This window comes from Hesperophylax consimilis, chromosome 10 (genome assembly GCF_061612785.1).
Source record: "Hesperophylax consimilis isolate HC1 chromosome 10, BYU_Hcon_1.0, whole genome shotgun sequence".
Classification (NCBI taxonomy): Eukaryota; Metazoa; Arthropoda; class Insecta; order Trichoptera; family Limnephilidae; genus Hesperophylax; species Hesperophylax consimilis.
In genome coordinates, this window is record NC_142845.1 from 17170744 (window position 1) to 17196960 (window position 26217).

Consider the following 26217-nt stretch of genomic DNA (forward strand, 5'->3'; position numbering starts at 1 on the left):
ATTACAATATTTTGTTTTTGTCTTAACATTTTTCATTTTAAGAGATAAAAAATGCTTTTGAATTATGGAAATGTAGTAAAATATTCATTGCTTTGAAATTTATATTATGACTAGCTGACGTGTACCCGGTGTTGCTCGACTTTTCTCTACTTTCTATAAATATAATATGCATGTATTATATATATAAACCTTCCAGAAGAAATTCTCCAAATGATAGTGAAAACGCTATCAAATTCCGTTGCGTAGTTTAAAAGAACTAAGTGCACAAACAGACAGACGAGGATATCTACTTTATTTTATACTATTTAGAGATATCTATAAAAAGGGGCATACTCTGCACATCATTCTGCAAACACACATAAGAAAAATTAAAGTTTATAAAGATCCTACAATAATTTGTCTTGGGTACATTTATAATATTAGAGTGTTTGAGATAACTATATTTGTCAGGAGCTTATTATTATCTACTTTGTTCTACTAATTAAATATAGTAACACAACATTAGCCTTCATAACTAAGCGAATGCAATGAAATCTTTGAGGTAGGTAATATTTTGCAGTAGGATATAAAAACAAAAGCAACATTTACCACCACTTTGATGGTATTAGGAGATTTTCAGATACTGTCAGGTTATTCGTAAACCGGGAATATTTGTTTTTCTTTTAAAAAATATATAATTCAAAATTATTTCCACTTACCTCCGTAGGGCAATCCATCAAAATGCCTGTATACTTGAATATTGAAATCGTGGAATGATATTTTAAGCATTAATCGTGATCCGATATTGCCGAGGATAATAGTTGGCTTCAGGAAAGGCACTCCCATGTTCCGAAAATGATCATAAGTACTTGTATAGTGATTATACAAAAACAATAGGATCAAAACCAAAGCAATCAGTACCCAATTCCTGGATATCATGTGCAAGATGTACTCCATGCTGAGGAACTCCATGGTAGCGAAATGCACAACAACTTATCTGTAAAGAAGTGAAGATTATTAAATCTACGATGTTATGAAGAGCAGACACACGCAGGTGACATTAAGAAAATAAGCGCCCATGTTATCTTTAAACTGGAGTTAGATAAACAATGACAATAGCATAAAACGAATTGTGTTTCTGTTTCTCACTGAGATAAAAATAAATGTTACAGAAAAGTTGAAACACTACACATTATTTTCGTTGGCTTTTCTGCGACGACACACTGGGAAAATTCTGCAAACACTGAATTGAAAAATAAGGTTCTTTTTCGAAATATTTTCTACTCGTTCATCGTCAAGGATAACCGCTGAATCTTGTCCAATATCTGGATAACCGAGAATAACCTGTTTAAACTCGCAGGATAAAAACCGCAGTTGACTTTGAAACGAATTAAAACTTCGTAATACACCGAAATAAAACACGATACTGTAGGTACTAACTTACTGTTGTGAAAAAATATTGTAAAGTACACTCATATTTCATTTAGTTATATTTACTTAATTATTGGTTTCGCTTTACGTATTTGAACATAAAATATATGAGATTTCAAAGTTATCTGTTTACTAACAATAATAGATTGACAATTGACATTTGACATTGACAGAAGAGCTCGTTGTTACCATTTGAGAAACCCGGAAATATGGCCAGGGAGTCAAAAGGATTAATGTCCGTAAATCTAAAAGCGGGAAAATATAATGATGGTAGGATGTCATTACATACTTATTTAAATTAAATTTAAGGTACAAAAGCAAATCACGACACACTCGAAATCATATTATCTGTATGAGTCTATAATCAGTACACAATAATTTAGTTATAAAAGTTTGCAATCAAACAGTAATAATATATTCGTAATAATGATGTGATAGCAAAAAAGTTAGTTTACGTACTATTTGCTCTCAGGGAATTAATAAAGATTTTAATGTGTAACTATCAAATATTGTATAGTATGGATATATTTTTTTAAAGACAAACGTTCCCGGGTTACGAATAACCCGACAATTTTTAAAAATCTCCTACTACCACCACAGTAAGCGGAAAATGTTGCTTGTTGTGATGGGGGACTTAGCCAGCCGAGGAATTGAATACATTACTCCTGAATACATTGAATACATTACCCAAACGCGAACGCCACCGACCGTTTTTTCAAATATTTTAAGCTGACAAAATAGTGACAACAGTTTCGAGTGCGCAGTAACAAAAACAAAATAACAATTACTACACTAACCTCCGCATTTAAGCCAGACGGATCATAAATTAACCACTCACTACTCCTTATACTAGACTAATAACTGGCGAAGATACGAAGTTTGCGAATTCGAGATCTCAGAATCAATAATGGTACCTACTCATAACCTCAGTCGTTTTTTTTTTCTTATTTCACGACTCGCCCAGTTAGCGCAAGGCTCCCAATATATATATATATTTAATTTCTATAAAACTGAGGTGTAACCAAAATATTATATTATAATGACACATTTTCAGAAAAGTTGACTACATAAAAAATATAAATAGAGTAGGTATCAGTAATCAAGGAGACAAATTACCTGCTACCTGGTAACTAAATAAAATACCTATTTCATGCTGTTTGTTAAATAATATAAGTCAGTATTATTTAATATTAAAATTTATTCATTTTTTACTTTACTGTTTAGGGTAGCGACCCCACAGAACACCCTTCGCGACCCCATTTGGAGTCGCAACCCATAGCTTGGGAACCCGTGGGTTAGCACCTTCTTATTTTATTTCACAAATATAAAACCCTAAAAAAACGGGAAGGTCGTGAAAATAACTATTTTGTATTATCGATGTATAATATATATAAATAATGTAACTACAAATTTAATAGTTAAAATATATTCGTGATCTGTTTTGTGTTACCAAAAGTATGAATTATTACTGTCCAAGTTCAAATTCTACAATATATACACTTAGGACGGGTTGTGTCGGAGAATTTGAACAATTCTTCAAATTTCAAAGTTAATTTTCCAGTTCTGTGAAAGATTTTTTCAAGTTCTGTTATTATTTCAGTTCTGTCATGCAACTAGCCTATGATGATATAAAAACAGAATTTGAATAAGACATTCACAGAACCCAGAAATGAACGTTGAAATTTGATGAATTGTTCAAATTCTCCGAAACAACCCGTCCTTACGTAACTACATTTTAAATATTATTTACTTATTAATTCAACAATTTGAGAAGCTTCTATTTCTTATTAGCAAGGTGTCCTTGGTATCAGTTAGGTACCTGTAGTTGGGTAGGTACCTCCATGCAATGTTCAGTGATATTCAAGCAACGACCAAAATGTTATTCACTTCACTCTTCACAGCACTGACTAATATTCAAAGTATTTAGCTGGCAATTTATGTTCCACAAATAGAGAAGATGACTCTGCGAATTTCGCATCCTGTTTTGCGGAGATATGAGGAAAACAATTAGTTATTTTTTACGTAATTTGTAATTATAAACAAAAATTGCTAAAAACTAAATTTTATGCTACATATTACTTTATGAACAATCATACCGTCATGATAATAAAATATTTAATTTAATTATTTGACAAATTTTATACCGTAAGCCGTAGGAAAATAAGTACAAAAATGGTCGTGCTTGAAATAAAATGCGTGTTTGCTGAAGCTTACTTAGGTACCTAGGTTATTACCTTTCAAACAATGTTGAAATTCGGCGTTACGAAATTAGCACATCTTTTCTGACTAATTTATAAGTCAAAGCATCTATATTTAGCTGACAACGTCATGAGCTATGGAGTTTTTAAATATTCGTTTATCTGTTTAAAATTAGATAAGCCACCTTACCAATAATAATAAATTTTCAAAATCTTATACATACATTACACATTTAAATTTAAAACAAATAAGAAATCACATAATATAATATTCAATACTAATATTATGATAATTATTGAAAATAAAAAGAATAAATCATTTAAAAAAATATATTGTTTGTTTAATAATTTACCCGTGTATAAAATATCAACAAATCTTTGATATCTATTAAATAATAATAAATTAAAGTCGCAGCACCGTCAATGAAACTTGAAATGCATAAATTCGATGCAATTTCAACAATGCAATTTTGCATTTTAATACGTGTGTGTTTATATATATATATATATATATATATATATCTTACACACATTATATAGATCTCACCTGTGACAGGTAAAAACTTATTTTTTTAAACATCTTATCTTTTGGACGTAAAAGTAAAACCCGTTATTGTTCTTATATCCGCACAGACAGACTGCACAGCAACATGGCGGAGTAAAGCTAGTAAAATGAATAAATCGAATAATAAATTCAAGTGTATTTTTTTATAAAGAGATTATAACGCCCTTTTTTATATTAGCTCCCCACCGAAGGCCCTTAGCAAAATAATTCTCTTCAAGACCTATGTCATATTTGGTGATGCTGTGTGGAGGGTATTTTTAGGAAAAGATGGATGGGAAGTTCTGGGAAGAAAAAAGGTACGAAGGGTGGCTCGTAATCTGAGTCCAGAAGTGACGGACGTAAGAATCCATCCCTCCCACTGCAGTGTAAGGCGATGTTCCGAGAGCGTCCAGTTGGAGAGGTAGGTCAAAAAGGTTTCCCTCGACTAGTCTCTACCGACCCGGCCCGCCATGCAGTTGGTGGACAGGCACATCCGCCGCCAAGACCCGGATAAACCTCGCCCCATGAACCCGGTCACCCCTGCTTAGTCACCAAACGTAGCGAACCACTTGGGGTGACATATGGCAGAGGCGTTGATTATCCAATAAGTGGTTCCCGGGGTGGCGGTAACCATACCCTGCTCCCAAATTAAAATAATACGCCCTTACGTCATTCGATCCGTTTTGCAGTGCCTTTGCGGAGCATTGTGATGGGGAGAGATTGACAACTATTGTGACGTCATTTGGTTTAAAATCGAAGAGAACTTTTTACACTACTTCAAATTGGGCCTGTTTTCGAGAGGAAAAAGTGAAACATAAATATTTATTTTACTAACAACATGCGATTTGGAAAAAAAACTTGCCTGTAGTCCCACTATAATTCTGTATTCAATGCAGGCACTACACACTATATGTTATATTTATAGTGCCAATATAAATCTGTATTCATTGCAGGAACTACACACTACATGTCATATTTATAGTGCCAATATAAATCTGTCTTCATTGCAGACACTACACACTACATGTCATATTTATAGTGCCAATATAAATCTGTATCATTGAAGACACTACACACTACATGTCATATTTATAGTGCCAATATAAATCTGTATTCATTGCAGACACTACACACTACATGTCATATTTATAGTGCCAATATAAATCTGTATTCATTGCAGACACTACACACTACATGTCATCACATGTCATATCTAAAGTGTCAATATAAATCTGTATTCATTTGAGACACTACACACTACATGTCATATTTAAAGTGTCAATATAAATCTGTATTCATTGCAGATACTACACATTACGTGTTATATTTATAGTGCCAATATAAATCTGTATTCATTGCAGACACCACACACCACATGTTACTCGTATATTTATGAAACAAAAAATATTTTGCCTATTGTTCATTGTTAATAATTATGCCATTCCTATTGTAATAAAACATCTACAATAAGTAACAACAAAGGTCGGTTCCTGACCTATTTCCTGTGTATATAACTTACTTTAATAACCTTCCTAGTCCAATATTATCATTATTTTTCAAAATTCTGCTACTGTTTTCGATAAAACTTGCGTTTTTTCTTATTATATCATGGCAACTTTGCGAAGACGTTTTGAGCGATCGCTGGACATAATGTGCCAAATAGCGGGTTCAGACGTTTCGATTTTAGTTGATCAACTCGACACTTGAAAGCATATTGACAAGAGTGAACCTTCTTTCAACAAAGTTGACCAAGTTTTTTGTTAGAAATCTTGACTTTCAATAAAAGTTGATCAACTGAAATTGAAAGGTCGGAACCCGGTAAAATTTATAGAACCTAAGAATATGGAATAAACGGTGAAATCTAGGTTGATTCATTGGCTTTAAACATGTTCATATGTTTCCACATCAATATTTTGAGGAATGATATTAATAGAATAATATTTTTATAACAATAAAATGTATTACAAAATGAAATGAAAGATTTTCTGAGGAAGTCTAAACTATCTATTTGAAATGTGTCAGAATAGTCTGAGAGCACATACCTTGCTCCACAATAAGTGGTATACCTATGCCACGTATTTTTTTATTTCGCATTTGGTTAAACATGTCGAATTCCGCTGCATGAAAAAGGCTCTTTAAAAACAACACTTGATTTCAACTTAAATATCTAATGGAGACAACTATTTAAGCCTGGAGTTTAGGTAAACATATACAAAATAGGTTTTTAGGGTGTGAGTTTGAGTTATTTTAATACTTTATGCGTATTTCCTAACCTTCAAAATTAACTTTGAGAAAAAATTGAATTTTAATGCACTTTTACCATTTTCCTGACATAAATAGTTATTTCTTGTAGTAATTAAGTTGAAACCAAGTGGAATTCGACAGAGAATATATCCGCATTTGAATTCAGTCCTGAAGATTATCACATTCAGATAAATTATTTAATAACCTTTGTATATAGATGTACAATAATTATGTAAATAATATTTAAATGGTATTTATATATAACATCGACACACGTTGCCTTCGAACTCTGAAATAATAAATAATCATACTGTTTTAATTTTTATTATAGTCTAAACGAAACATGTGATAAAGTCAACTAAGGTTTATACACTCATACCTACAGTTTAGTAAATCAAAAATAAAATGGTAATTAAATATTATAGTGATTTATTTTTAGGGTATTATGCCGTGTTGCGCTATCTCCTTCTTTAGCCAACGTTTCGTACAGCGCTACAGTATCCATCACTAGGGTAGGTGTGAACACTTCGGCATAATACCCCAAAATAAATCATTATAATACCTTTGGCCGAGAAAATCTCAAATCATATTCGATTATTAAATATAATTATTTTTTGCATAGTCGGTGTCATTATTTCAACTTGGCAACCCTGCGAAGTGATAATATTGTTATTTTATACCAATTTCATGCAGTAAGCGCTAATCATACCGAAGTACAACCAGTGCCGGATTAACCGTAACGCACAGTAAGAAAGTGCCTATGGGCCGGGAGCTATTTAGGCATGAACCTAAAAAGCCCTGGACGTAGCTAACCGAGAACAATTTGAAGCCGCTAGATGAGGAAAAAGATGTATAAAAAGGCGAAAACCTACTTTATTTTTTAATGACATATACCAAGGCTGCCCAACTTTTTAACAGTTGGGCAAAATTGACGATTTAAAAGTCACTGGCGGGCCACTGACTACTGACGTTTCCTATTTTTGTTACCTAAGCTTTTTAATGTCTTGTTTTATGCAACAAACAAATAAACAAATTGAAATTTTATTGTCGTTTATTGAAATAATAAAATAAATAACATCTACTGCCAAATAACGAAACAACATTTTATGTAACAAGAATCTAAATCCAAGTAATTGGTACAATCAATGTGATTTCTGACATTGTTTTTGTTATAATAATTCTCCTATATTAGGAGTCAGTTCAAATGTTGACAGTAGCAACAAATCAGACATATTGTTTGTTTTGTTTTTGAATCTTTATTTAGATGCACGCCAATTTTTTCATACATCTAGTAGGAAAATATAAAAAAAACAAAAAATAACAATTACATTTTAAGAGAAAAAGATAAATACACAAAGTTATATTATATAAGATATCTAGGTGACTAAAATAATATTGGTGAGTATGCTCAACAATCAAAAATTATTTTTTACATATAAAGCACATGTCCTACGAAAAGTGCTAAGGCTTGTGGCTTCCTTTATGACATTTGGTAGGTACATAGAGATGTGCGGTATTTATTTTTTACAAAATTAAGATTCGAAAAACCAAAGATCCAAAACTATTTCAAAATTGAAACGCCAGTATTCCTATGAATTGATTAAAAAAATGTTTTGTACTTTCAAAGTCCTGGAATCTGCTTTAAAACGACTGTAACTTAGTACAGTTTATGGTGGCAAAATTCCAACACCTGCTCTCTCAGGACGAAGAAATGTTTTAACATGTTTCTCCTTGAAAGCCATCGCACAGCACAATACAGTTGTAACTCTCCAAATTCGCTGATTTCTTCTTCAAATAAAACTCTGAATTGACGTCTGTGAAGAGCTTTTGAACGTAGGTATGTGATTTATGCAGCGTAGGTACTACCGGCTCCATTATATCATTCAACTTTATGTCCTTTGCACACAACTCTTCCTGGTGGATGATGGAATGATACGAAAATATTTTCGATCCAAGTAATTTTCAAATTGGCGGGTATTTTGAAAATGGTTCACGCGGGCCGCTTATAATTCGTTCACGGGCCACAATGTGGTCCGCGGACATGGGGTTGGGCAGCCTTGACATATACCATTCCTTATCTCATCAAATACCCAAAAAACGTCATAAGCCGTTATACCTTCATTAAAAAGACAAATAAAATTATGATAGTTCATTATTCACCACTTCACATACCTACAAGTCATTTAAAAGTTAGTCATACAAGATGACTGCCAGACAATTTCCCCATGCAAGGTCCATGTAATTAGGGACCACAATAAACGAATAAAATATTACAAAGCTTTCTTAAAATGTTTTTTTTAAATCAATGGATACACCAATTTTCAATTTTTGTGAACACCGCACAAGAGTCCCAACTGCTCTCAACCGTTTGGCGCCAATGAAACTAAGATAGTGGGTAGAGGTAAGAGATTGAGAAGAGGAAGGTGAGGAAGTACCTGGCTATTCAGATCTAATCAGCAAATACGTCGATGTTCCCAACTTTTAGATCGATCAATCTGAGGCTCCAATCAGCCAAGCCATTTATTCAATAACGCTCGATTCCCCTGTTTCCAAACAGCATTATCGTTGATAATCTTAAGTGCCCCCGCCCACTTTCATAGACAATAAAACGACATCAAAGTAAAAACTTTTAATGTTAAATTAATATTGACAAGTTAATATTTTACTTATTATTAAACCAGATACTTTGTTTTAAGTACCTTAATACATAAACCGATTTTTTATATTTCTTAACAAATGCACGTAAACATATTAAAAATAAAGCAAAAGCTTGACTTTTACTAATGCTGCGAAAGCGCGAAAATACATTAATACAAATTTGACGATTAATGTTTTGCCTCCGCGTGTTAACGTGAAACTAAGCAACTCGAATAAAATAAAACCAAAAGTAGCAAAAAATTCACGCAGAATGGGAAAATTAATATTATCGAGTCATCATCATTAACATCATCCGGCATTTTTGACAATCGAAAACGGTTAAAGAAATCGTTATCATTCAATGTTTTGCTGTCGCCGCCTGTGTAACTCGATATTCTCGTACATTACGTTCGTCCATTCCGCGATATCTATTATAAATATCTGATAGTATTATTGTCCTAGCGTCTGGACGATGTAGGCCCTCTGATTGGTCAAATTTAAATTGTTTGTTTCGGTTAAATTCCGCTAACTTCAAAATTATGACCCGATTTAATACTAAAATAGGATCCGCAGATTTCTTCAAAAGCATCTTTTCTGCTCAAATAATTTTTAGATAATATCGAAGAAAATATGTTTTAGAAAGTTCACAATGCATTGGATTAATTACATTACAGTAAAAATTATCCACAATTACGTTTTATATATTTGACGTCTGTCAAGAATCAGACATTCCAGGGTTCCTTAAAAATGTCAATCCCTCCTTTACCGGCCGCTGGAGTAGTTTTGCTATTGGCCGACAGAGCGCATAAGAGCGATATACAAATACGTACAATTTCATTTATTCAAACAACGGTAATTATTTACGTGAAACTACAGTTTTAATACGCATTTACAAATAAAACAAACATTTGATTCAACTTAATGACAATAAACAACAAGTCTTTGCATGTACGATTTTGAAAAATATTGATATTTAATATTATTTACGTAAATAATAATTTCGCACTATTTGACAGAACACCGACATGAAGTTAACAATACGCGGAAGTATAGGCACTGCCAACTCAATAAAATAACATGAAAGACAATCGGAAGATAGAAACGCTTCGTTGATTGTAAAATTAGTCAACAAATCTCTAATCTGACATGTACTTATATGTTTAATAAAACAATCATTTTGCCAGGTATATAATATACATTATATTAAGGTATTATTCGGAATCGCTGGACATAATTCTTCGGATTTAGGAATCTGAATGCATTTGGGAATTTTTTAATTTTAGCATTTTAATTTTTAATTACGTAAAATTAAAATTCGCTTTCGTTGTATTGGATGACAGCCGGAATAATTTCTATTGATGATATTTTCTTTTTTTGGTATTCCTGATATGAGTGGCTAGAATTTTTACCATTTACTCTATGCAAATACTAGGTAGGTGGTACTATTTTAGCCAAGCTCGAAAAATAAAATAAAGGTATTTTGGTTTCTTTTACAAGTAAGGAAATATTTAAAAAAAGGTTATTATAGGTTAGGATAGGTTAGGTTGGGTTATGCTAGGTTAGGTTAGGTTAGGTTGGATTAGTATAGTTCAAGTTAGTTTATAGGTTAGGTTAGATTAAGTTGGATTATTATAGGTTAGGATTAGTCAGGTTATGTTAGGTTAGGTAACGTTAGTTAGGTTATTACGGGTTAGGTTAGGTTGGGTTATTATAGGTTAGGTTGGATTTTTATAGGTTAGGCTGGATTATTGTAGGTTAGGTTAGGTTATTATAGGTGAGGTTAAATAAAATAATAATGATAATAATAGCGAAATAAATCATTTGTGTTTTTTAAGTAGGCACTATTTTGCCGGAATATTGTATTACATTATAACTTTTTAATTTACGTTTTTCAATTGTCTCTAGCCGTTCATTTCAGGAATACCGACAAAAGAAAATGTTATCAACATAAATTATTCAGGCTGTTATCCCATACAGCGAAAGCGAATTTTCATTTTACGTAATTAAAAATTAAAAAGCTAAAATTAAAAATTTCCCAAATGCTGTTCGATTCCTTTTATAGTAATTAAGGTAAATCAGAAGGTATATTTCGTAGTTTTCCGTGTCCAGCGATTCCGAATAATTACCTATATTAATTTACATTTAGCCATTTAGGCAATTATTCGGGAAAGGTAAAGTTTTAGCCGAACAACTGTCATTCTTATATGCCTAAACTCCTTCCTGTTCCGTGATTTAACAATATATACTCACCCTCTCTCTGTGAATGACCTAATATCTACCTATTAAATATAATTGTTGTTAGTATCACTTAAACTGGGCGAAGCCCAACCAAGTGCCGCCCGAAGGGCCTAGCAGAAAAAAACCCGCGGAGCGGGTTTTTAACTGCTAGTTATCATTAATATCTTTATCATCACTGTCCGTATTAATTAAAATAATAAAAAAATTGGCAATAAACAATACGAAAAAGGATGCGTGAACAAAATGACGTTCGACATTTTACTGTCATTTTTCACTTTGTTGACACTTTTTATAACTAACCATTTCACTGATTCAGAGTTTAATCCAGCTATTTGGTTCCTCTAGCTTGATATGAAAGTTGCATTGGGAAGAGCATAATTATGCATTTGAGGATTGTTGAGCCACCAACATTTCGGTTTAACAGTTGATCATTAGGATTAGGAACAACGGCCGTAATGTTAAATACATGTATGTTCATCAAGCTTTCCCTTGAAAATATTTAACACATTTCGCCTTTGATAAACCAAACCTTCTGTATGTTACGATCAGAATGGGAGATAGTTTGGGAAAAGGTAACATTTTGACTGCCTATAGGCCTCCACAGAACTTGATCCGGCACTGAACCATCACTGAACACAACTCACTAGAGTGGTGCATACAATGCTACGTATAGACAGAAATTAGAACGAAGCAACCGCAAGCGACGTTTCACGCTATTTGCAGTTACTTCGTTCCATTCCTACGGCTGGCCGCTTACATACGTTTTTCGTATTAGATTTCCGAATTCGTTTTCCGTATTCGGACATCCGAATGCACGGAATCAGTAGAAAATACATTAACTGCCGCACACGTTCGTTTTAGTTCCGAACGGAACAAATTCCTTACGCACGTTCCGAATGCGAGCCGGCGCGTTCGGAGAAACCGAATGGAAAAAACCTAATGACGTCATGTGGAACGCAGCTATTGCATACAGTTTGTTTGTGCCGACGCAAACGTACGGAAATTCCCGTTCGTAATTCAGTGTTGCCAACGGATCTTGACCTAATATCGCCGTTTCTCATACATAAGGTAGCGTAAAGTAGCCGAATTTGCTGTTAGGTGGGACATGTTGAAAATTGATGTTTTTACGTGAAAATAAAAATTTCGTGGGGGAGGGGTGGCTAGAGAATTTCAAAAATATAAAATTTGTCCCCAGAAAAATAAATTTCATGGGGGGGGGGGGTGGCTAGAGAATTTCGGGACATGTTTAAAATTGATGTCTTTTTGAAGTAGCTTAATTGGCGACCAGTCACCTTTTAGATTTTTTCGGCGCCGATTCTCGCTCTGAGTAGCCTAAATGGCGATATATCGCCCTTGTTGGCAACACTGGTACTGACGTTTATACATTCCGAATGAAGAAAAACGAACGTTTTTGAAAACGAATGAAAACGAATTCGGAAATCGAATACGGAAAACGTATGTATGCGGCCAGCCGTAGGTCGTGTTTCAGCTCGGCATTTCGGCTCGCGTGTTTATACGCACTCTAATATACAGGATGTATCGGCAAGTACCCGACAAACTTTAACCAGCTATTCCTCAGCACATTTGGAGTAAAAAATGTTATGGGCGCTTTGCTGTCCGGTAATATTTTTTTTCCATTAAAAACAAAAAATAAATAAAAAAATCCACACTCCGTCACTGTCATTTGCATTGTTTTTCGCGTTCAACAGCTGTTATTAGCAAGTGTGTCAAAAAGTGTCCTCGCTCTTTCGTACACACTAAATAATAATAGTTAAAAATGAGACGAATGGTGCCGTGCCATTTCGTTGTGATTGTAAAAGCGCGCCAACGTAGGTACGTACGTACATTATTCAACGAAACTCGAACAAAATATTGCCAGATGGGTTTTCAAACTTTGACAAAGGATAAAAAATTGGTGACATGTGGTGAAAATATGAATAATAATTTTTTTATTAAAAAAAAATGTTACCGGACAGCAAAGTGCCCATAACATTTTTTACTCCAAATGTGCTAAGGAATAGCTGGTTAAAGTTTGTCGGGTACGTGCCGATACACCCTGTATTATATACCCCATAATATTGATGCGCAATTCACAACCAAGTGATATAAAATTCCGATGATCTAACTAACTTAAGTCACATACTACTACACTACACAAACATGGTAGGTAGTTGGTGTTAAGCGGCCGCTACACTACTCGCTTCGACGCTTCGACGAAATCCTCGACGAAGTTAGCCGAAGTTCGAAGTGCGTGCCCACACACTCGTGCAACTTCGCGAGTAACTCAGTCCAACCATCAGTCAGTGATTGGTTTATTTATGCCGTGACGCTTCGAGTCCTTTGACTCGGGCGCATTTACCGACAACAATCGGAAGTCGGTCGAAGCGAAGCGAAGTTGCCCGAAGCGAAGCGAAGTTCGTGCCCACACTATCGTATTCGGTCAACTTCGATCAACTTCGCGAGTAGTGTAGCTGGGCTATTAAGATCAACCTACTTAACTGGACCTACTTGAGGACGGTGACGTCATCAAATAATATTGATTTTATGGATACAAAAAATAAACGGATATAAAAAAATTATTTCGTTTGTTAGTTCCTCTTTTGCCCGCCTGAATAGTTAAGTGTGTCAAGCTGATTTAGCTTTTTTCAGATGTTTTACTATTTTTAATCCGTTTATTTTAGTATGCACAATATCTAAATGGTGAAGCCCCCAACTGTACAGAAAAGTTGAAATATCCGTACAACTTAACGTACGTACTCAATTTAAATGCATTGCCGATTTTAAAACAAACAAAAAAACACTTTCAGATTTACAAACATACCTCTTATCTGTGCGAACGGCCAAACGAAAGAACGAACTATGTATTTAATGTTTGCACTGTATTGACAATTATATTCATCAGCGACGCCTCCTGCTGTTTAGATCTGTATTTAGTAATGTTTTTCATTAGTAATTTAGCCCGTCTATTCTTGCGAACTTCTCCCTGCTACCGACTGAACACTACTATTTTTTATCATACATCCACGCAACTCGGCGAGCAAAGATAAATATAATTATATTACGATTATGGTCACAAAACTACTGCATGGCCGAATAATAACTGCAGATATCACCGGGCACTGACTGCGACCAGTTTTATTGAATAATAAAGTAAACACTCGTTCTCTTTATTCATTTTATTTTACGCATTTTACGCCCGTAGGGCTTTTCCATAGGTATAAGTGGTATGATTTTAGCATGATGCATAATTTAGAACAATTAGAAGAAATAATAGCTTGAGTTTGAACAAATCACAACTGATGAAATCAAAAACACTATTTCTTCTCTAAAATCAAATGTATTTTCGGAGGAGGACTTAATTACAACCGATGCAATAAAACATATTTGTAAAGAACTTATCGTACCTCTAACATACCTAGTCAATCTGTCTATAACTGAAAGCGTTTTCCCCACAGCTCTCAAAAAAGCTATTGTTATACCAATATTTACAAGGTTGTAAAAATGACATAAATAACTATCGACCAATAAGCATACTCAATATTTTTTCAAAAATATTGGACAGAATACTAAAAAAACAACTCCAATCCTACTTTAAAAATAATGAAATATTAATTAATTAAAACTTAATAAAAAATACTTTAATGCATATTTATGATTATGCAGACGAAATTATTATGTGTACAATGTGTAAGTATATTTATTGGGTTTTAGAAATAATTATTAGACTCAATAGTCTACACTCTACGCCTAATAGTAGTCAATATTTTTGCTTTGATGATAGTAAATTGGATACATTTGGTCTATGTTCTCGCTGAATAGTAAAACGTTTTCAGAAAATTTTAGCAGAAAATATCGTCATAAAACACGTTATTTGATATAATTAACTATGTACATTATAGCTACCACGTAACAGGATATGTCACATCAGTATGTTTGTGTATATTCGGCTTTAAAAACACCTAATGCAAATGCATTAACATTTTTCTAAAAAAGCTTCATATTTGTTTCGAGAAAAACTTCAGAGATGTCGCTAATCATCCACAAACGGAAGAAAATACTTCAAATTCTTCCGTTGGCTGACAATAATAATCAAAATTACTGTTATTTCTGCGGGTTTTTAACCTGAAAAGGATATACAGTTAGATTTTATTTAGTTAAAAAATATTACCCTTGACAATGCTTAATAGTTTTCTGACCAACAAGCTTGCCAACTGGATGGAATTGATGACTCATGAAAAGTAGCAGGACGATCGATGCTTGTTTTCCCTCCCATTCCGTATGGCAACACCCCGTCTTCTTGCCGCCAACCCCTCATATCGCAAGGGAGGTTCAGTTCTCAGTTGCCAAGCTCAGCTGATCGCTGTGTGGACGTTGTGAATGTGAATAACAAAAACAAAGAAACAGTATATGTTTTAGTTTTAAACGCGTGATACGTTTTTGATTCAATCTGACATTTCAACTTTGGTAAAAAAGCGGGAAATGAATTTTCGCGGGAATGTCAAAGTACCTACGCAGTAAAACTGAATTATTGTGTTGATTAAACTGTCAAAATAGTGAATTGTTTTGTTGGAGTGACATGATTATTTCATGTTTCTAATTATGTATACATAATATTATCGGCAAGTTAATTATTTATAATCTTCAGTTTTCCATCACTCACAACTATTTATTCACAATGAATTGCATAATATTATCTGTAGGGATTCATTTAATAAAAGTGCGCATCATGATAATATTATATGGGTACAAGTAAATATTTTTATCGTTTATTGTTAAGTAGGTAGCTACTTAAAAAAGTGCAAAATAAATAACGTTTTCTAATGGATATTTCTTATTTATCATTAATACGTTCGGGAAAATTAACGCTATTGTTGTTCTTTCACTTCTGGTTTGTTGGGCCAACTGCTTGTGTATTAATACTATACTATACTTTTCAATTTAAAATGATTACGCAAACTTTAAATTTGTAACTATCTGGAAATTTTAGAGATGTTGTTAATCAGATAGACGTGTTGACATATGATCATCTGTTCTCGGCACTAGATAAATTATGAACCTATTTTAACTTTATTATTTTTTCTCTCTTTGACATTTAAATGTGAATCCGTACCACGAGCCGCTTTCTCGGTCGCCCTTACAAAAAAACATACTATGTTGTTATAATATATCTACTATTAATAAACCACCCACATATAATATTCCATACTTCTCTATCAGAGTCTCAAAATTCTTTCAGTGAGAGTAATTCTGTGGTACAAAATTATATTTCAGCACATAAATAACCCCTTATATATAAACAGGCTAGAATACAATCATAATTCTCGTTTTAACTTGAATGAAGGACTTATTGTACCTAAGCATACAAATAAATATGGACAAAGAACATTAAACTATATGATTCCCAGTTGTTTTAATATGTTACCTGCTGAAATTTAAAACTGTGCCCAAAACAAACAATTGGTGAACTTACTTACTTGGCTCACTGAAAGAATTCATTTGTATTAGCTTACAATGATATATTGTTCTAAAGACTTTTAAAATTGTTATTTATGTTTTTCATAATTTTCTTTTGCTATATTTTTTTTGTTTTATACATATAATTGTAAAAATGTAACTGTAAACTCACTATAATAAGATTAATAATTACAAAGCACTCTCTTTAGGCTGGCCGCATACATACGTTTTTCGTATTCGATTTCCGAATTCGTTTTCCGTATTCGGACATCCGAATGCACGGAATCAGTAGAAAATACATTAACTGCCGCACACGTTCGTTTTAGTTCCGAACGGAACAAATTCCTTACGCACGTTCCGAATGCCAGCCGGCGCGTTCGGAGAAAACGAATGGAAAAAACCTAATGACGTCATGTGGAACGCAGCTATTGCATACAGTTTGTTTGTGCCGACGCAAACGTACGGAAATTTCCATTCGTAATTCAGTGTTGCCAACGGATCTTGACCTAATATCGCCGTTTCTCATACATAAGGTAGCGTAAAGTAGCCGAATTTGCTGTTAGGTGGGACATGTTTAAAATTGATGTTTTTACGTGAAAATAAAAAAATTTCGTGGGGGGGGTGGCTAGAGAATTTCCAAAAAATAAAATTTGTCACCAGAAAATAAAAAAAATTCATGGGGAGGGTGGCTAGAGAATTTCAAGAAAATATAAAATTTGTCCCCAGAAAAATAAATTTCATGGGGGGGGGGGTGGCTAGAGAATTTCGGGACATGTTTAAAATTGATGTTTTTGAAGTAGCTTAATTGGCGACCAGTCGCCTTTTAGATTTTTTCGGCGCCGATTCTCGCTCTGAGTAGCCTAAATGGCGATATATCGCCCTTGGTGGCAACACTGGTTCTGACGTTTATACATTCCGAATGAAGAAAAACGAACGTTTGCGCTAGTCTCACGGAATTCCGAATACGGAAAACGAATTCGTAAATCGAATACGGAAAACGTATGTATGCGGCCAGCCTTAGGGTGAATTGCCTAATACAAAAAAAAAAGATTTATAATGTAAAGAACCCGTTAGACAAACTGCTAAAAACCAGTTTATCGTGACTTTTTTGCCTTATATTTGTAAAGTGTGTAATACAAAATAAAAAAAATAGTCAGGTGTTGCGATACTTATATATATAAATGGTTTTTTTAAATCTTCGTATATTTTCCTTCGGAGCCTGTGTCATCTTTGGGGATTTTGTTTAAGAACAGGAAGGAGTGAAAATGGGTCCTGAAGGGAACCATGTTTTAGGAGGGAGGAAATACAAAGGCTAGCAAATCGTTCCACAGAGCTGTCGAACTCAAGAACGAGTCGTAGAAACAAACCATTCGATGTGATCAATGTCAACCATGTACAAATGTTGAGCGCGCGTTTTGCGTGTTTCCCGACTACGCACTGGTGCCCAAGAGATCATTAACGCTAATTCCTCTCCATCTTCCATTGAAATACCGGTAAAAATTCAAAAAAGGAAAAGGGCTTTAGAGTTATTAGAATTGATTCATTGCTTTCACTAACTACACCACGCTTTGCACTCATAAAATCATCAATGTTCAACTATATTATATTACATTATTTCAGGGAGTAAATATACTTTATTTTATTTAGCAAACGCTCTGTTTAAAAAAAAATAATATTTCAACCTGTAGATTTCGAGGGATTTTTTTCTTCAAAACGTAGTCCTTCCTCTGGGATTTTAAAACAGTAATGGTTTCTAGTCAATCAACATTATGTAAGTGCATTATATAAGCAAAATAAATACAAACAATACAAGAACAACACGTCAACTCACCAGAGATCAAATGGGAAAATAATTCACCGACTCCAGATATTTTCATATCAGAGGGTTCGGCTCGGTAGAACTTCTAACAGGGCCTATAAATCCTACTGATCCCTCAACATAAATATTTAAAAAATCTTTTGTTATCCTATTTTTAATATTTATTATTGCCTCCTTTTTTATTTGTTAAATAAAAAAGTTATTGCTAATATTATTTCCAACATCGATTGAGCAGGTGACAGGGACACATGTTCCCGATGCTGAGATGTTTTCTACGGCCTAGCCTATAATATATACAAGGTGATAAGGGATACACTTAATTTACTTTAACCGGTGATTCCTGACATTATTTGGAGTAAAAAATGTTACTAAATTTTGGAATCGGGTGACATTTTTCATGTTTTTTTTTTCAACTTAATACATTAAAAAAATCGAGAGGTATTTCAGTTAGGATCGACTTGAGGGATTGGTCGGTTACTGGGCTGAGTGAACTATGACGACATGTGGAAGAATTTTTTTTGCTTGGTTTTGAAAAAAACACTAATAAGTCACTGGATTCCAAAATTTCTTTCTCATTTTTTACTCCAAATAATTTCAGAAATCAAGGTAGGTCCCTTAACACCCTGGATAAAAGGCATACAGTGTCTTGCCAATATATCGGCGTACCGCAACTAGGGTTAAAAGTATTAATTAAAGGCTGGTCCAAAAATCAGTCCCAAAGGCATTACAAGTACGCGCAAGGCTGTATTGTCATTGGTCCCATCCCTATTTTCGACAGTGATATATAATGATAGATAATATTACGTAACTTTTAACAAGTCTACGAAAGATATTCGTATATTTAATGCCATCATTTTTTTGCTAATGGCGTCTTATATAATGTCACCACGAGTTTGAGATTATTTGTGAATTAATCAGATTTAGGATACACGTCGACAAACCACGGTTCGCTATAAATACTCCTAAGGCTGGCCGCATACATACGTTTTCCGTATTCGATTTCCGAATTCGTTTTCCGTATTCGGACATCCGAATGCACGGAATCAGTAGAAAATACATTAACTGCCGCACACGTTCGTTTTAGTTCCGAACGGAACAAATTCCTTACGCACGTTCCGAATGCAAGCCGGCGCGTTCGGAGAAACCGAATGGAAAAAACCTAATGTGGAACGCAGCTCTTGCATACATTTTGTTTGTGTCTACGCAAACGTTCGGAAATTTCCATTCAGTAATTCAGTGTTGCCAACGGATCTTGACCTAATATCGCCGTTTCTCATACATAAGGTAGCGTAAAGTAGCCGAATTTGCTGTTAGGTGGGACATGTTTAAAATTGATGTTTTTACGTGAAAATAACAATTTCATGGGGGGGGGGGTGGCTAGAGAATTTCAAAAAGATAAAATTTGTCCCCAGAAAATAAAAAATTCATGGGGGGGTGGTTAGAGAATTTCAAGAAAATATAAAATAGAGAATTTCGAGACATGTTTAAAATTGATATTTTTGAAGTAGCTTAATTGGCGACCAGTCGCCTTTTACATTTTTTTCGGCGCCGATTCTCGCTCTGGGTAGCCTAAATGGCGATATATCGCCGTTGTTGGCAACACTGGTACTGATTAATAATTATTAATAATAATTATAACAATTGGTAATTATACATTCCGAATGAAGAAAAACGAACGTTTGCGCTATGTATTGCGCTAGTCTCACGGAATTCCGAATACGGAAAACGAATTCGGAAATCGAATACGGAAAACGTATGTATGCGGCCAGCCTTAAGAACGCTGAGTAATAATTGGGTTGTACTGGTGGTTTTTATTCGCAAACAAAATTAATGCCTTAGGAAATCGAGTTAATCGAGGAATTTGGCGCAACTTTGGATATCGTTTATCTAAGTTTTAACGGGTCCGTAGGAGATATTTTATAACTTTTAACAAGGAATATTAAATTTTATTCAAGCGAGGGTTAATGACGATGTCTCGTAAAGTGGAAAGGAGACGACCCCGAAGTAGATTATAGAGGGGAGAGAGTCGAGAGGGAGTTTTCTTTGAGCTTACTTTAGAATTTCTTCAAGCCTTTTGCTCAATGACCCGGAAACTTCGAGCGACAGCTAAAATAGAGTCGTGTAGACGCCGTCGATAGACGAATGACTTATTTCTTACAGTAGATAGGTACCTAACTAATGAAAGAAGGGTGACGCTTCGAACATTATTTGAAATTGGATGAGTCTATACATATAACTATATTTGAGGTTTTATTCTTTATTAGTTCAGCCACCGCCATCTTTATTAATACAGGCCGTTCGGGCCGTGCTGTAGTAACTGAACTGACAGTTAAAAAGACCTGTTTTTGTCCTTCGTCTTATCTGTCTGCTGCTGATGTTGATGTTGATGATCACTAACCACGTGATCCGTTAGGGTGTATCCAGTAGCGTCGTGGGATAGAAAAATATTATTGTTAATGTTTTGTAAAAAAGTGTCACCGAACAGCAACATGACAATTGCATTTTTACTCCAAATAAACTCAGAAATCGCTGGTTAAAGTCTGTCGGGTACGTCCTGATATACCCGTATAGACAATCAAAAAACAGTAATGTCAGTTTTAGCAAAGTAATATGCCATTCACGCAGAAAAAATTTCACGGTTTTATAAATTTATACAGTTCTTGGTGAAACAAACCACCGCTTCTTATAACCTGCACCTTTTCCTTAGTTCAAAGATAGACGTATTCGCTCTGCCTAACTTACGATGTAAATTATGTAGGTAGGTACTAATTGTAAACGGAAAATGATTGAATTAACCTAACTTTCTAATCTTTCAGCAAATAAGTACCCTTACATAGAAAACTAATGAGTGTTTCACTAACAATAAACAATTTCCTTTGAACTATTGTGAATTATTTTTTGAATCCATCGCGTGCAGTGCATTGGTAAATTAAGTATTGAGTATTGGTGGTGTGACTTCCCCGTGGTGAGCATGAAAGTTGAGAAGAACACGTCCTGAAAGCCGAAAGTTGAAAGCCCGTGGTACAGTGTCGGACTGGCAGATGCATTAGCATAAAGAGTATAATGTAAAGACGCCAGGCGCTCAGAGGCGCCCGGGACTCTAATCTGCATGAATTGCTGCTCAGTTATGTAAGTATTCATTATCATGTTGTCCTTATTAGGGTTGCAAGTAGGAAAATTAGGAATAATCATAAGAAATGGATTATTTTTGTATATGTACATATATTATGTTTTTGCGAAATAGTATACGACGTTTTCGTGGAAGTATTGAATCAACAAACTGTTTTACTTAGATTACTAACCCATAGTTTTTTTAGATACAAAAAAATCTACACCGGTGACTCTTGACTGCTGAGATACCTAAATACAGGGTTTTCCAATAAGAGGTGTTATTTTGATATTCAATCGTAAAAGATCAATGATTTCATTGCTTGTGTGGCACGTAGCGCCGTCTTGTTGAAAGTAAACGTTGTCTAGATCAATACCATCCAATTCTGGCCATAAAAAATTATTAATCATCTATCGATAGCGCAATCCATTCACCGTAACTGTTGCTCCAGCCTCATTTTCGAAAAAGTAAGGTCCAATGACTCCGCCGGACCATAAACCGCACCAAACAGTCACACGTTGAGAATAGAGAGGCTTTTCAACAATAACTCTTGGGTTTTCCGAGCCACAGATGTGACAATTTTGCTTGTTGACGAAGCCACCGAGGTGGAAATGGGCCTCATCACTCAAGATGATTTGCATTTGATTCTCTCAAGTGATTTTTAATAATTTCAATGCGTTGTTGAAGCGTGTATCGTTCCAATTTTATTAATGGCGTAATTTATACTTGTCAAATGTCAAAAATGACAGCTTCAAAAGTAATATCTACTGAAATAGCGGGCTATTCAAAATAACACCTCTTATTGGAAAATCCTGTATATTCCTCCGTGGTTGTGATCCTTCAACCGGGTAAAAATCCTGTGGTACCTATCTTAGTCCAGTCAAGATGTACATCCGTGCTTGCAAAAGGTCCAGTCATTCTGAATTTTTTATATGTTGTTAGGACCTAAAGCAGTATTAAAAAAAAAAATTTGCAACTTTGAAAGTGCTGTGCGAGCGGCGGTGGACCTAAAAAACCAGGAAATATTCAGATTTTTTTCATTTTTTGCTCAATATCTCAGTAAAGGAAGGGTGTGTAGACTAAATTTTCTATAATTTAAGACCAAAGCAAGCTATATAAAGCCATTGGTTTTCAAGATACAGTTCTTCAAAAATAGGCAATTTTTCCCAAAAAGTGAAATTTTTTCGAAATGGTCACTTATTTTGTAAAATAATTTCTAAAATACGCATCCCACGTCAAATATTGTGTGAAATAAAGTTGTTATAAATTTAATAAGCTTTCATTTGAGACTAGATTAATATTAATTTCAGGACCTGCCAGTAAACCACTACTGATAGAAATTAAACTGTCAGTTTTGGGAAATGGAGGGTGGAGAGCAAACCAGTATTTTAGTTTTTCCACATCACTATTATCTCGGATGATACGAGAAGGTCTCATGTCTACATGTTGCTCTCCAGTAGGATATGATAAGCTGCAAAAACTTTCCAGTTCTTCACAAATATTCAACATAAACACCATTCCTGTTGTCCACCTTGCCAGAACACTTTCGGTAAGGAGGTCAAGGGGGCGGGGACAATAAAAATATTAGGCTAAAATATTAGTAGTGCTTTTAAATTTGGGTTAAGTAAGTTTCCCAATTATTGTATTGTTTAAATTTGTATTTTAGAAATTGTTCTACAAAATAAGTGACCATTTCGAAAAAATTTCACTTTTTGGAAAAAATTGCCTATTTTTGAAGAACTGTATCTTGAAAACCAATGGCTTTATATAGCTTTCTTTGGTCTGAAATTATAGAAAATTTAGTCTACTTTAAAAGTATTTGTACCGATTACACCGGTCAGACCCTTCCTTTACTGACATTTTGAGCAAAAACTGAAAAATATCCGAAAATTTCCTGGTTTTTTAGGTCCACCGCCGCTCGCACAGCACTTTCGAAGTTGCAATTATTTTTTTAATATTGGTTTAGGTCCTAACAACATATAAAAAAATTCAGAATGACTGGACCTTTTGCAAGCACAACCCCCTTTTCATGTTTAACTTGACTGTACTATCTACCGACGAGAATAATACGCAAATTATAAATAACGATGCTATGTATTTTGCATACCAATAGGCGGATTTATCATTTCAGAAGTTGGACTTTTTCACGGAGCATTAGCAAAATGAACTGAACATGAACCAATCCCATTTATTGAGTTCACTACAAACTTTGCCATTCCTGTTAGTTGTTCCCAAGTAATCACAGTTGAATGTTCAACTCCTGGAATAAATCTAAAACAAGAAAGTGCGAGCTTAGCACGAGAAGCTGTTATTTAGATATTTTGTTTGGAATTAGATTTGGGATTCACACGCTAAAAAAGTTTTATTAAATTCTCAACGTTATTATTTTATTTTTGTCGTCAAGAAGTTGTGATGTTATGGTGATCTGGAAAAGTAATTGTTATTTGTAGGACACGAGGGTTAATTATGTATATTTCTGGGAAATGGGTGCGTGTACGTGCTGGAGTGTTGAGAGAATTTTTAATTAGCCCATTATTCTAGGTAATTGTTTTTGTTTATGTAGGAAAAAGAGTAATAAATGGCAATTGCAGAGTAAGTAATATTAAATCACAGAGGATAGAAGGCAGAAAGTTTTTAATAATATATTATTGATTAAAACAAGGGGAAGTCTTATAAGGGTAGGATTTAGGTAGTGCGGAGACGAGACAAAATTATTATTATTATTTTTGCTCAGAGTTCGATGGCGGGTTTTCCGGGCAAGCCCCGTAGAAAGCAGCGTTCACACCACTACTTTCTTTGAATTTATTAATAATTGGCTTTTCTTCCCACCATTTTTTTCATTCCTATATCTGCACTTTTCAAAATTGAATTGCTATAACTAGGCATCCATGTATACCCACTATATAATATTAGTAGTACCTATCTTTTGTTTTATTTTTTTAGGCATTACCTGAAATTTGGGCCTTGAATAGTTCGGTTAAAATTGCACGGTTCAATAATTTAATTACTTATATCATCTTATATCTATTTATTTAAATAAGAGTGTCTGTGGCGGGCGGCGTGAATTTTAATTCTATATAAATCTACAGATTAATTCTGAGACTGATGAAATTTTGCACACTTGTCCTTCAAAATAAGATGAAGGTTACTGATAGATTAGATTTCGAAAAACTCTGTGTATATCCCGGGCAACGCTGGGGACTTCATCGAGCTGTTGAATTAAAAATATTATTCTGATATCACAACTTCCGAACAGGTGCCTCTGTATAATTTAAACGTCACCTAACCAAAGGCCTTATGCTTTTAATTTTATTATCAAGAACACCAACGATCATGCATCACAGTGAATATTTCCCTAACCGCACGTTTAACTTATTTACTACAAGAAACATTGATTTACGTCGGGACATATGATAAAAGAGGCATTATAATTCCATTTTCATTCAATAAAACTTCAAAAATTCCCTTATAATAATAATAATAATACTTCCATTTGTTATTTCGGCTACTGGCATTATACCTAGCTCTCTCATTAAAAATTTAGGCTTATTAGATCTAAAATGCAAAAATCGGTCATTTTAAATACATGTAGGATAACGAAAGATTTTTTAAATATTTATGTCGAGGGATCAGTAGGATTTATAGGCCCTGTTAGGAGTTCTACCAAGCCGAACCCTCTGATATGAAAATATCTGGAGTCGGTGAATTATTTTCCCATTTGATCTCTGGTGAGTTGACGTGTTGTTCTTGTATTGTTTTGTATTTATTTTGCTTATATAAATGCACTTGCATAATGTTGATTGACTAGATGATCATTTGTGGAAAAGTGTGTGGAAGGGTTTAGTTTTTCCCATAAGGAAGATTTAACCCGGACATAAAGTCAGAAATTAAAAAAATAATGATAATAATGTTTATTTCAGCTGGACAGAGCGGTGTGTGTAATAAGGTGGAGTGAAATTATTTTTTTGAGAATTTCGAAATCGGCATAGTTGGGAAAGATGCTCCATATACTAACAATTACAACAAAAATAATAAAAAATATATATTCACAATACCTGGACATCGCTAAAACTTTATATTTTATCATTTTCACGATTTTACCTAAGTATTTATAGCTCATGTACGCGAAATAAAACACACATAAAATTTGTATTTTACCATTTATTTTACAGATAATACATTCGTAGATTGTTAGAATGGAACAAATAGTGGAAATAAAAAATTTACATATATTATTTACCGCATTGAAAAACTTGAAAATTACAAAAGTTACTATGAACGGTACTGCATTTTGGTGTTAAAAATAGGCATAAGGTGTCGTGACTCTAACCTTGTTTTTATTAATCCATCTCGCCTCAAGGGTCCACAAACAACGGCTGAGGCTTCTGTTACAATTTTCACACATCTCTCTGTAGCTTGAGTGTGGCAAGGAAAATTCTTTATCATTGGTAGTATGACATCGTCAATTATGGTGTGATTGGTAATGGCTCGTAAAATTGTCTCGTCACTTACAAATTTGGTTAGTGGTGGCTCGGTTATATTTTCCCACTTTATAACATCAATA

The 26217-nt window shown here is 34.1% G+C and overlaps 2 protein-coding genes across 12 annotated transcripts in view; one reads left to right on the plus strand and one right to left on the minus strand.

Moving 5' to 3' along the window:
- The window catches only part of LOC149420384 (putative cytochrome P450 6a13), a 34461-nt gene extending 20216 nt beyond the window's left edge, over positions 1 to 14245 (minus strand). Inside the window, exons 1-2 of one of the 10 annotated variants that reach the window (XM_089636662.1) lie at positions 14093 to 14245; positions 699 to 976 (exon numbers count right to left, since the gene is read on the minus strand). In XM_089636662.1, the coding sequence (XP_089492788.1) occupies positions 699 to 951 (253 nt within the window). In that variant the 5' untranslated portion in view covers positions 952 to 976; positions 14093 to 14245. The other 9 variants (XM_089636661.1, XM_089636667.1, XM_089636669.1 and 6 more) reach the window with 9 other exon arrangements.
- A 1402-nt stretch (positions 14246 to 15647) lies between these two features.
- The window catches only part of LOC149420385 (tripartite motif-containing protein 2-like), a 249795-nt gene continuing 239225 nt past the window's right edge, over positions 15648 to 26217 (plus strand). Inside the window, exons 1-2 of one of the 2 annotated variants that reach the window (XM_089636677.1) lie at positions 15648 to 15872; positions 21361 to 21673. In XM_089636677.1, the coding sequence (XP_089492803.1) occupies positions 21654 to 21673 (20 nt within the window). In that variant the 5' untranslated portion in view covers positions 15648 to 15872; positions 21361 to 21653. The remainder of the gene's footprint in view (positions 15873 to 21360; positions 21674 to 26217) is intronic. The other variant, XM_089636678.1, reaches the window with a different exon arrangement.